Below are 13,462 nucleotides of genomic sequence, written 5' to 3'. Positions count from 1 at the left end.
TGAAAGATAAAGAGGGTCTCCCTGATGCATTTCTCATATGCACTCCACTTGCCCTGGGACTTTAAAGCAGGGAGTGAAATTAAGTGGGCGTAATAAGTCTTTGGATCAGTTTTTTCTCATTGTCTGTGTGCTCTGAGCTGGTTGGTTTCTGTGCTCACTGCATGTGCAGCAGGGTTTCTCAAGTGTATTTCAGTATTGTGTTGTAGAGTCATACAGTCAAGTTGACTGACATGTGGACAAGGGTCACTCAAACCCTTTTAGGTTAAAGGCCTACTTTTTTAAGGTGTATTGAACTCTGAGATCCTATGTAGTATAAATGTGCAACAATTTTAGAAATCGGTTCATCCTAGCCTGAGAAAAGGCAGAAAGAGTGTGTTATTGTCTCACTGTTTCAAGACTGAGGGAAGAAAAACTTAATTCATTATATTATAATAGCGATTTTATAATTATAGAACTGTTTGGGTGAAGTATTCCTTTAATATATAAATTATGTGGACTGATAAAAGCACTTTTATTGTGTGATTGTTTTCAATTCAAAATGATTATTGATTAATGTTATGACGAGTAGGAAAATCTTAAAGGTTTGGGGTATTACTTAGTTGGATGAATGCATGTATTTGCCAGTCAGCAGTTTATTTATTTAATTACTGCCATGTTGTGGTTGCCTTTTGCGAGGGACTTTCGAAAGATGTGTTTTATGATGACGCTGTGGTTTGATCCTAGTTTGTTGTACCGTGTAATGTAACAAGAAAAATACCGTAACACAATTGACCTTATGTAAGGGGGAGAGTTTGTTCGGAAACATGGTGCATGTTTTGATAATGTTACATACTGTACATTGCAAACAGAAATTATGCTAATAAAAAAGTTAGAGTTGGTAATAAGTGTATAATCATACATTGCTTCCAAATGAACTGATGAGTAATGTCATTGAAATCATAACTATTAATTAATATAGCTATTCTATATTCTTCTTTATACCTCTTTTATTTCTTAATATGCACCAGTTTAGGCTCTGTGATAAATTACATGTTTGTGGATATGCAATAGGTTTCATTTTATGTTTTTGCCTGGCTTTGTTTGATTGGCTTTGCATGTGTGAGTGTGTGTGTGCGTGTTGTGACATTGTATGTTTTTGATGTGCATTGAACATCTTATCACCAACTCCTTTGAAAAAGTCTGTGTGTGCGTGTGTGTTGTTTGTCTGGGATGGAAGCTTGGCCTGTAATGATATAAGAAGGGAAGATGCTGCTGACCAGTGGCTATTGTCAATGCATCTCAGTTTGTGTATGTGTGTGTGTGCATGTGTGTGTGCACGCATGTCGGTTCGTGCCTTTCTTTGCAGGAACTGACCAGGGGAGGTGAGAGGTGAAAGTGACAGGGAGACAGAGGTCGCAGCTGTGTGTCTGTCTGTGTGTGTGTGTGTGTGTGTGTGTGCGTGCGTGCGTGTGCGTGTAGAGAGACAGAGGGCAGACGTTGGCCTGGTATGTCTCCCCGTTTGGCATAATAAAGACCATGTGGAGTAAGACAAACTGTGACCGCTGTGCTCGGCGGAGGATGAAAATCCATTATACACAAAGCGGCTACACACACACACACACACAGACACAAACACACGCACACACACACTCAATTTCATAGAGAATGAAAAAAAAGAATAGTGAGAACATGAAGAGGAGTGAGAGAGAGGGGGAGGAAGAGGACGTGTCTGAAAAGCTGGCTCATTTATAATGCATATGCCAAGCTTGGGCTTTGAACAACAAACCCAGTTCCCTCTCTCTCTCTCTCTCTCTCCCCTCAGCAGTGAAGGGGAAAACCCACAGCCTGCTCAGACAAGCAGGGACATGCTGGAGGAGAAGGTTTACCCATTGTGGAGCACACTCACTAGCTAATAACAGCTTCCCAATAGATGGAGTGTGAGATTTTTGCTAATTCATTTTTTGTCTCGTCTATGCTATGTTTGAGCATGCATACGAGTTACCATTATACTGAATGTGCACCCCACCTTTAACCCGAGTGGTATTCCTAATACCAAACTCCCGAGATCCAAAGTGATATTGTCACTTTTTATTCAACACTGATGGTTAGCTTACCAGGCTAAAGCAATGCAGCTACACTGCCCATTACTGTGAGAAGCTAATTTACGTGCATGGCCTCAAGGTGGTTGATTGGCACAGTCAGAGACTTTCTAAATTTAATTTGAAAATAGCTAAACAACACTTGATCTTGTCGCTTCTTAGCAATTATTTTAGTCAATAAAATGTGTTTGCTGGTAGTAGAAATGATGGCTAGTCAAATACTTCAAGAAGCAAATACTAGGTAATGAGTTTATTATGGCACCACCATATCCTGGCTCACTTTCACTTTGTTTTTTTAAATTTGGAAAACCTGTTTAAATGGGTGATATACATCAAGTAATGGCTAGTTTGGTGACAAGCAAGGTGCACCACATTAATAAAATATAGATATGCACTCTGCAAGGGCATGGATTCTCCCTCCCCTGTTTGTATAGTAAGGTAGTGTGTGTGTGTGTGTGTGTGTGTGTGTGTGTGTGTGTGTGTGTGTGTGTGTGTGTGTGTGTGTGTGTGTGTGTGTGTGTGTGTGTGTGTGTGTGTGTGTGTGTGTGTGTGTGTGTGTGTGTGTGTGTGTGTGTGTGTGTCTAGATGGAGGTCCATGACATGTAGGTCAAAGTGTGGAAGATGCCAGACATGCTTTGCTCTTAACACTGACTGTGTGCTGCCAGACAGGTTTGTCTGCAGATGAATGGTCAGCAGCACTGAGCTTTTTAAATGTGCTGTATACCTGGGATGGATGAGAGTTGTCATCTCCTTACTCTGCATGTACCCATACAGAAGTAATACACACTTTTCTCACAGAACAGAATAAACTTGTATCTCTATAAATATGTCCGTCCTCACTGACTGTGGCACTCTGACATACTGTACATCAATGTAACACAAGCACCTATTTTATTCACTCTAAATATGTACATTTTTCTCAGGTGGGTCTAGTGAATTGTGGTACACCTCGACAGCTATTCAGATCACACAAATTCAGAAACACGAATTGCATCTACAATGATCAGTCGAGTGCCTCGGTTTTGCTGAAGAAAAGTGCAAGCTGTTAAAAAGAAGAGAACAATGCAAAACAAACTTCTTCTGGATGTAAAAACCTTTTATGATCAGAATCCATAAAAAAGCAAGAATAAAAAGCTTTCCTGTAAAGGTAAGGATTAACCTGATTAACTTTGGTGTTTGTTCTCTGTATTACAACATGCCAAGGCACAATGCTGACGGCACTATTTTAGAAATACTAATGTCAAAGGCCTAACAGGGCAAAACGAACTTGCAAAGATTGTGAACATTGCTTATAGACTAACCCTGCGTTTCAATAATATATTTAGTATGCCAGAAAAAGATTTAGGATGTCCAAATACATGCACGTCGATTGTAGTATGCTGAAAATACATAAATGCCCCACTAACTCCAATAGCATTTTGGAGTATTCGTCTTTATTCTTGACATTTCTCGACATAATGGAAAAAAAAACTTCCTTGTCTGATTTTTTTTCCCCTCCTGTGGCCCTAAAACTCTTCTGTACTTTAGTATGTAATGTAGTAAAAAGAAAAAGTATGTGATTTGGAACGCAGGGTATGATACAACCAAACGGTGCTACTTAATTAATTACCCTGTTCCTGTTGTACTGTTTTCTTTTTAATAATTATTATGCACTTGCCAAAGTAGCACTGCAATTTCATTGGATACCTGTTATGCAATGACAATAAAGATTCTATTCTATTCTACGAGGAACTTTTAAATATTTCTGAAACAGTCAAACTTTTCCTCTGATGATCATAAATTACATGTAACAGCAAACGAGACCATCAGTGCAAAGAATGCTATTTGTATATATAAAAAAAAAATTTAAGATATTTTTTGGGGCATTTTTATGCTTTATTGATAGTGTAGAGACAGAGTTGAAATGGGGCAGAGAGGGGAGTGACATGCAGAGAACGACCGTGGGCTGGAATCGAACCCGGGTCCCCTGCTGGCCGAGGCCCATGGGGGGGACGCCCTACCAAGTGAGCTAAGGGCGCCCCCTATACAGTTTTTCTTAATGCCTTTGTCATGGGTACGCTCACCCAGGAACAACAGCTGGCGTGGTAAACACACTACCGCTGTTGTCCAAAGGGGGCGCAATAATGAACACAAACTGAAAGTAACTCGGACCGAAAATGAATGTGTTTTAGAGGCAGTGCTACTTAGCTTCAGCTAGCTAACGGTTTTGGGTGGAAAAAAATGCAAAAACAGCCGACATGAATAACGCACATGCAATGCACATGGAGCACTGTTTTATCAGTATTAATAGGGCACTATGGTAAAACTGTGTCAGACAGTCCGACAGTACATATGACCTGACATCATTGAAAATAAGGGTCACCCCTCAATTGATCCCTCGAGTATAAATACAGGCTTAATGAACTAAATAAATAAATACAAGGTTCAACACATGCATCCTGTGTCAGCTTTATAGATATATATAAAAGAGAGAAAAGCTCTATTAGACGATACAGTGTGGACCAAATGCTAGGGGGGAAGAGAAGCTTTCTTACCGTGGTGGAATGTTGGCTCTCCATTTTGTGCCGTGTGGTTAATGGCAGCCATTACTTCAAGGTTTTAATGACTCATCAGTGAGGGTGGAAAAAAAGATGATCTTCTATGAAGCCCTTCAAATCAATTTGAGATTAGATTCAAATCTGATGCAGCCTATTCTCAATATGTAACTTATCTGATGTAACACTATACTCCCAAATCTGTAGTATAGAATATCTTAAAATGTAACATTGTGTCACACTTACTTTTTTAATTACAGGTGGAAAATAGCAGTTTGCTAAAACCTGGTACAATGCATCTCTCCTTGCTCTAAACAAGGTTAATGTTTCTTTTGTACATTGTCCCTGTTCAAATAAAGTTACATTACACTTATAAAAGCCATACAGTGTATGGCTTTTATATCTTCCTCTGGCTTAGTAGCAGAGGCCTTCTTTTTAGTGAATCCTTTGACCACTGGAAGCAGTATATGCAAACCCCATCTGTTGTGCATTTGGCTAAAAAACACTTGTCAGCTCTTTTCCGCGGTGGTAAGATTGCTTCCTAATAATATGGTTTATAGGGCCAGCTTTTCTGTGGGCCCGTGTTGGATGTTTCCATTTGAAACGTATCATTAGAGCCTGCTCTCTCCCTCTACATTTACTATCTTGCAACAAAAGCATGTGTTTAAACGTCAGTGTTTCCAAACGGACCACATGACATGAGGGAAGGAGATGGGGGGAGGGGAGGACAGGCAGAGTTCTTCTGTTATGACTGACAGGAGAGCATTATAAGTGATGCCAGCTAGTTTAACACACACACAGTCAGCTTTGGATAAATCAGCATATTACAGTTCCAATTTAATCAGGGCATGCACTTATAACCCAGTTTTTTACTAATATGATGTTCAAATACATTTAGAGGGCAGGTGTCATAGCTGCCATTTGACTATTAGATTCAGCGTATTATTAAAGCATCAAGCGATATGGATTTTGAAGGTCCACACTGATCTTTAACAGGATATATAGGTCAATTGAGTTCAATGTATTTACATTGCACTTCTGTGCTTGTTGCTTCTTCAACACGATTAAGGACAAAAACATCCCAACTATTATTATTGCAGTTCAGTTGCTGAAAAGTCTGCTTTCTGTTAGTGTCAAAGGCTATGAGTGGGGCATTGTTGCTCTTGTATGCCAGGCCTGATATGGTGTGTCTGCTTACTGAATCAGTGTGTACGTATTCAGGTTTCCACCTTGAAGATTTTATTGTCATTTATGCATTACAGGATTGCACAATTTTTTTCAGGGCCCAAGGTCCTGGAAATCAGCTGGTAATTCTGCTGTGGAATCTGCCCTGACACAGGTTGGCTGTGTTGTCAATTAGTGAAACAATTAGCCCATTAATGGATTACCCCCCCCCCCCCCCACACACACACACACACTACAATGATCTGCATCTGTTAACATAGTTCAACCAAAAAAATATGTTTTCCTACATTTTGAGGAACTCCTGCTATCCTCCATCTCATTTGTGATTATAAACTTGATATGTTAAGGTCTCGAACTGTTGACCAGAACGAAAAGAAACCAATTTGTGACAAATTGTGAAAAAGATTTCCTGACATTTAATGGAATTACATGTTTTTAATTGTGCTTTAGTGGTGCCTAATACCAAATAAATGTGTTATTAATCAATAACCATAAGGACACTACCTCACAAAATACCTAGGGCCTTTGAGCCTTGCCAAATTATATTTAGTTTAAAGAAGAAACATTCTTTAAGCTTTTTTCAATTTTATAGAGAAAAAGACACATTTCTACAATGCAGACAAAGGTTGCTTTGAAATACAGTATACCATGCAGTCAATATCTGATCCAACAAAGGCCAGATAGCAAATGTGTGCTCTGACAAAAAAAAGCATTCATTGCTACTGATAATTTTTTCAAGTGATCAATTCATTGATTAGTCTGTAGTTTCTTAAAAAAGGGTCTTAATATCCTAAAGTGTGTCTTTTTTGAGCAGCAAAACACAAAGACAGTCAGTATACAATGACAGAAAACCCATTTGCTTGAACCAGTGAATGTTTGACATGTGTGAAGCAGCCATTGTTACCAACCAACTAACTAAATGCCTGACATCATGGCAATCAAACACCACATCTTTCAAAGAACTTGATGAGTATCTTGATGAAGCCATTCCCTTGTACATCATCACCACCCAGAAGCAGCAGATTACTATCTTTGTAGCAGGCAGGCTGTATAAGAATAGGTTCAAGCAGCACTTCTAATTAGTGATAAGGCAGGCCAAGTCCCCCTCTGTCTGACCGACACAGCCTACATTCAATAATTAGGCCACTGTGATAATCCTGCCGCCTCCGAGCTCTTTAAGAAGCAGAGAGAGAGAGAGGGGTCAAATGTTCACAAAACTATTCCACGTAAACAGCATGTCGGCATCAGCACAACTCAAACACACACACACACACACACACACACACACACACATGGCAGGAAGGAGAAGCACACACCTCCTGAATGTACCTCTTTTATTGGACGTATATAGAAATACTTAAAAAAACATGAAGTAGCACCATTACTTACTTTTTTTAGAATCATGTATAACTTTAAATGTCAGAAAAATAAAACTCTTGATACATTTTCAAATCTTATCTCAGCAAATATAATATTAGTATTTCGACCATGAGGTTAAAAGGCCCGTTATCATAAAATAAAATATACTTTGTTCCTTAAACTTTTGCTCAATAAAGTACATTTACGCTCAAGTAACTTCACCTACATATACATAATAAACAAGTGGTAAACAAATGTATTAAAATAGAAATACTAAAACTATAGTGGTGCAACAGAAGCCTGTAATCCCCACCGGAATCTAATTCATACAAATATTTTTAAGAAAGCATAAATGGTTTCTTTGTGTTCAACGTAGTAAGTTTTGTACATTTCAATGTTTCATAATAATATAGAATAAAATATGCTTTATATTACTGAATAAAAATATGCTGGGTGAAGCAGATTTAAAAGACATTTTTGCTGAACTTATAAAAAACTCCATCCCCAACAGAATACTGTCAAATGCAATACATATTTTGTGGACTCTGATTCCTCCCACAGTCACGTGATATTAAAATAATACAGTGATCACTGCCATAAGGCCATACTAAAAAATAAACAATATTTCAACCCAGCTACAAAAAAGTTCACAGAACTTAAATTAAAAATATCTGTAAACATCTTTGCAATAAGAAATATAATCTTTCAAGTCAACAAAGAATAAAATACTTCAATCTGTATTGTCATTTCAAATGTTCAACTTGTGGAAATTGATTCTATACAAGTATATGTAGGATATGTTGTTGCTCTCCCTCATGTTGTGTCTGGAGCTGCAGTATCTTTGTACATAGTCAATAGTCCTGTTTGGCTGAAGTGTCCATGTTTCCAGCCATGGCCTCTACTCTTTACTACATTCCATCAGTAAAACTAGAAGGCTCAGCCAGCTAACAGTCTAGACTTCTTTAACCTACGTACCTCCGTCACTGTGTCACTTCATAAATATGAGGTACGATTTAATAGAACTATTGGTTACTATGCTGTAATATTTAAAACATGCACTAAGATGTTGAAAATATTTCCCCAAGCTACAGAATATGATAAACAAGCCCAAAGAGGGGCTTGTGTCCCTTCTTGTGGATACTGCAGCCTCTTGCATACATATGTATCTCTATGTACACTTTCCAAAACTGATGATTTGGTGAGCTCCAATTAAAGCAGTATGGAGAGTCTGATGTCGCTGTTGGAGCCATCAAAAGAGTTTCACACTTTTTATGAAAATATACGTATAGCCTGAGTGACGCCAGTGTGGCAGACGGGGCATTTGGGCTCGCTCCTGCCACAGATCCGATTGGCACATTCCATACAGAAGAGGTTGTGTCCGCAGGGGACCAGGGCTGCGATGACCTCGCTCTCAAAGCACACAGAGCAGTCACGGCTGCCTTTACGACTGGTGACGGAGGAAGTGGAGGAGGAGGAGGAGGAGGAAGAGCCCAATGAGTCGCATGGAACCCCAGGCAGGTGAGGGCCTGGCAGGGAGTAACCATTGAAACCCAGCGGACCTCCTCCTGGGTCACTGCGCACCCTTTGGGATAAAGCATGCTCACTGGGGCCTCCACTATGGCTCTGAAGCGGGGGAGACAGTCTGGTCGGTGGGGAGCAACCGTTAGCCCTGCGCTGGCTCACTGCTATCCCGTTGGCATTAGTGTTGGTGGGGAACATGGCTGTGGTAGAGGTGGGCGAAGTGCTCATGCGACTGTCGTACTGGGACCACAGGAGGCCCGGTGGGGCCGGCTTGGAGTCGAACCCTGGCGAGGATTCAAAGGTTAGTTCAGTGCAGTCGGGTGAGATCACTTCGCTAGCGTAAACGAAGCTGTTGCCATTGGTGTTGACGTTGATGTTGTTGTTATTGTTGTTGTTGTTATTGGTGTAGCTGAGAGCGGGGCTGGGCGGGCTGTAGTCAGCCATGCGAGAGCCGCTGGTCCCGAAGCAGGAATCTGTGGAGGCGCTGCCCAGGGAGGAGGACGAGTCGTTGCGGTAGTTGGAGAAAGGTTTGCGGGCCGAGGCAGGGGTCATCCCCGCGCTGGGCTTTGACCACAGGGAGTGTCCGTGCAGGTCAAAGCCCACGTCTGTCCCGTTGGCGTGGAAGTCGTTTTCATCCTGCAGCTCGATGAGGCCTCCTGTCCTGACCGCGATGTGGGCTTCTATCTCTTCACGTGCTCGGTCCACGTTCTCCGGCATCCCCGTCACCTCAAACACCGGCTCTTTGTCTCGGCTGGGCGTCACGATGTAGGTGTGGGTCTGCTGCTGGATGCGCTTGATGGTGGCTCCCTTGGGGCCCACGACCAGCCCGACCACGCGGTAAGGCACCCGCACCTGGATGGTGGTCTGTCCGGGCAGGTTGGGCGGTCCAGGGACCGGGGTGGAGCTGCTGCTGCTGCTGCCACTGCTGCTGCCGTTCACACTGGTGTTCTTGTTCCTGGAGGCTCGGATCATGGAGAAGTGCTCTGCGGCAGAGATGATCTCCCTCCTGGCCATAGCCACGTCCTCCCTACGGCCCGTCACCACAAACACAGGCTCCTCCCCTCGCACTGGGGTCTTGATGTATGTGTTGGTCTTGGCTCGCAGCGCTTTGATCTTGCAACCTGGAGGAGTGGAAGCAAAGAGGCAGAAATTAGATCAGGTTCTAAAACAGCTTGCTTCTTATCTTGAATATACACCGTGTGCAAAAATTTTAGGCAAGTTGTATTTTTGAGGATTAATTTTATTATTGAACAACTACAGTGCTCTCGGTCAATCCAAAATGTTAATGAACCTAAACCTGAATGTTTACAAAAGTAAAAGTGAGGTTTTGTCTTTCTTACGAGAATATATATATGTTTTGCTATTATTAGGCAACTATTAGTATGCAGAATTATTCTGCAACTAAATAAAAAAACGAAATTTTTCCCATCTCACTTGTTTATTTTCATCTGTTAAAGTGAGAATAATAAAACAACTCAATTTACAAATAAAAATGTACGACATGTCTACAAAAAAAATCAGTGACCAATATAGCCACCCTTCTTTTCAATAACTGTCACAAGCCTTCCATTCATGGAGTCTGTCAGTTTCTTGATCTGTTGACAATCAACTTTTTGTGCAGCAGCAACCACAGCCTCCCAGACACTGTTCCGAGAGGTCTACTGATTTCCTTCACTGTAAATATCCCATTTAAGCAGGGCCCACAGGTTCTCAATAGGGTTTAAGTCAGGTGAGGAAGTGGGTCATGTCATTATTTTTTCATCCTTAAGGCCTTTACTGGCTAGCCATGCAATTGAGTACTTCGATGCATGTGATGGAGCATTGTCCTGCATAAAAATCATGGTCTTCCTGAAAGATGCAGACTTTTTCCTGTACCACTGCTTGAAGAAAGTATCTTCTAGAAACTGGCAGTAGGTTTGGGAGTTGATTTTGAGGCCATCTTCAACCCGAAAAGGTCCAACTAGCTCATCTTTTTTTTCGATATTGTTTTGCCATTTTTATGCTTTATTGACAGTGTAGAGACAGAGTTGAAATGGGGCAGAGAGGGGAGTGACATGCAGAGAACAACCGTGGACTGGAATCGAACCCGGGTCCGCTGCCAACTGAGGGGGGAACGCCCTACCAACTGAGCTAAGGGCGCCCCCTACTAGCTCATCTTTAAAGGCAACTATTAGTATCTTTAAAGATGAGCAGGGGGGCGCGCCCCACAGTTTGATAACCACTGTCATAAGGGATAGAATTTTGACTGGGTTTTTTGAACACGTTTTCAGAACGGTGGAGGTGGAGAAAAAGAGAGGGTTGTTTTTCTCAGATCTTTGGAGTCTGTAGACACAACCATATTAATGTTGAAAAACCATGAAAAGGTGCAATTTGCATACTAGGTGACCTTAAAATCACTACTAATAGACTATGCAAAATAGCTGCTGTATGTTTATTATTATCTCGCAAAATGCCATTTGCCTCAGAAATTGGATGACACCAACGATTTGAAGAATAACAAATTCAAACCACAGGCTGCGCACATACAGCGGCACAGCAATAATTCACTGAAGAAAACTACTGGCTTGTGAATCTGTGACCGGCCCTGTTCTTTAACTACAATATAGTAAATGCACATCTGCAGCAGATGTTGTTTGACTTGTGATTCTTATTTTACACTAGACTGGCATCGTGGTGAGAGGGGAAAAGCCACTTAATCACTTCATAGCCTGCCAGCAGTTCCATTCCAACACCATCCAACACATACATCACTTTATGATCAAAATAGGATTGCTTGAGGAAACAAAGAATGACATAAGTAGAAGGGCAGAGCCAGCTGAGAGGAACAGGGTGATGTAACCAGCAATGTAGAAGATGGTTGAGCCACCTTAAGTCCATTTACACAGACAGTAGTCCTGGTTAGCATATGTTAAATGGGGATAAGGTGCATTGTATGATGTTGACTGCCTTTAAATAATCCCAGGAAGCCAAAAGAAAATCTAGGTTAATTAACTCCCCCACTAATAACCTGACATAACCAAACAAAGGAAGGCCTCTGATGTAAACACATGTATTTCACGTAGGTCCCACTATTATTTCCATGTTAAGGTGGGAGCTGGTGGTTCCTTAACAGCTCCTTTGTTTTTCTGGGAACAACAACAGGAGCAGCAGCAGCAGCAGTATTGCAGGCAGCGAGAAGCAGGTTCCGCATATGTAACCAAGCACGAGTGCCGCCCTGCAGCCCTCCAGACTGGAAGAGACTGTGTGTGAGCAACGCCTGTGCAGCTATGGGCGTCCTGCCTGTGGCTGTAGGTAACACGGCCCCACCATCCGTCCTTGTTAACAAAGGAGCCACATGTCTGGGGGTTGTTGAGAGCCGGCGGTGTTGCCTCTGAGCTCTGTAATAGTTAGGTGACCTACATGTTCTAATTGACCAGATCATGACCGAATAAACTGTCATGCCAGCGGTCATCTCCCCAATCCAGTTCACTGAGCTTTCGATAATGGAACTTGCCTAGAAAATAATTACATGGTTTGAGGTTCTCTTCAATTCTGCATTGACAGACATATCCCAACAGGCAATGTTTTCACTTAAATGTCAACTATAAGACTGGGTCGCGATAATAAACGAGTATGTGATAGTGTAATGGCATTCTATTCCTCCCACACAGTATAATAAAGAGGGATGTGCTCCTGGCTGAAGTAAAGTAGCCTAGGGTACTCAATGCATGGCCACCTGCATAACATGAACACATCAAATCAATCCTCAAGCTGCCAACAAGACACAGTGAAATAGGCTACACACCCTGTCGGCCCACGATCTCGGCCACATGTTCGGAGCTGGGCACGGGGACACACTCGGTCATGTTGACGCTCCTCTTGCGGGGCTCTTGGCTGTCATCGTCGTCGTCGAACAGCGGGCTGTCGTCGTTGTCCAAGCCGAGCAGGGAGAAGTGATCCAGGGCGATCTGCAGGGAGAGCTGCTCCTCCAGCGCATCGCCCTGCTGGACGCCGCTGTCTGCGTACAGCGAGCTGGGCATTTTGGTCACTTGGCAGAGGCGGTAGTATAACGATAATTTGTTTTGCAAAAAATAAAATAGGGTCAAAATGAGTGATCCTGTGTGTCAGTGCTAATAGCCTAAATCAGTGCGGCTGAGGAGAGGAGGTGGGGCGGGGAGGGGGGAGAGGAGAGGAAAAACAGTGCAAGGAGCGACACAAAAAAACATCCACCTCCTTTGTTTGTCCCGATAGAAACTATATCAGACGTCCCGGGTTCAAAGGCGTTTGCCGAGCCGGCCTTTCCTTCTGCCTGCACGGGGGGAACACGCGTTAAGTCCAGCGCCAGCGGTGGAGAGACAGAGAGATAGAAACAGCTGATATATATTCCTCACAGACAGACAAAAGGCTCCGTGACCCGGCTGGCTTCCCCTTAGGTGCTCTCTGTTGCTTCTGTCTGTGTGTCTCTATCGCTCTCATAGCCAGACACATACAGGGAGAGATGTGCGAGGTGACGTCACCGCCATGGCAGGGGGGACGATGCGGTGCGAGCTCGTTTGCATAGCCGACAGCTGATTGGCTAGTCGGGCGTGGAGTGGGAGGAGACCGCTTCTTTGTTGTCAGTCTTTTTTTTCTTTGTCTCACTCTTTCTGTTTACTCATTCACTTTATAGTTAGAAGATGATTATTAGCATGACATATAGCCTACAGTATTAGGATAGGCCTATGTAGTGCCACAACAATGCATATTAAGAAGAATATTCAACTAAATAACTCAAGAGGCCTAATGTTTATAAAGCACTATCTTTAG

The 13,462-nt window shown here is 42.4% G+C and overlaps 1 protein-coding gene across 1 annotated transcript; it reads right to left on the bottom strand.

The window, feature by feature from the left end:
- Positions 1-7,116: 7,116 nt before the first annotated feature.
- Positions 7,117-13,097, bottom strand: mex3b (mex-3 RNA binding family member B). Its single transcript, XM_080024774.1, has 2 exons — positions 12,462-13,097; positions 7,117-9,798 (listed from the first exon to the last, which is right to left on the bottom strand). Exons 1-2 carry the CDS (start codon positions 12,694-12,696, stop codon positions 8,426-8,428), a joined length of 1,608 nt encoding a protein of 535 aa, XP_079880900.1. The 5' UTR covers positions 12,697-13,097; the 3' UTR covers positions 7,117-8,425.
- Between the last annotated feature and the right edge of the window lie 365 nt (positions 13,098-13,462).

The sequence above is a fragment of the Ammodytes marinus genome (genome assembly GCF_949987685.1).
Source record: "Ammodytes marinus genome assembly, chromosome: 1".
NCBI lineage: Eukaryota > Metazoa > Chordata > Actinopteri > Uranoscopiformes > Ammodytidae > Ammodytes > Ammodytes marinus.
Note: the sequence above shows the minus strand (reverse complement) of the source record. Positions and strands in the feature narration are given on the sequence as shown.

Excerpts from the sequence above, each read along its gene's own strand:
- mex3b (XM_080024774.1), bottom strand. The coding sequence starts at position 12,696 with ATGCCCAGCTCGCTGTACGCAGACAGCGGCGTCCAGCAGGGCGATGCG. Across the intron at positions 9,799-12,461 it reads CGAGATCGTGGGCCGACAGG|GTTGCAAGATCAAAGCGCTG; the intron begins GTGTGTAGCCTA and ends CCACTCCTCCAG.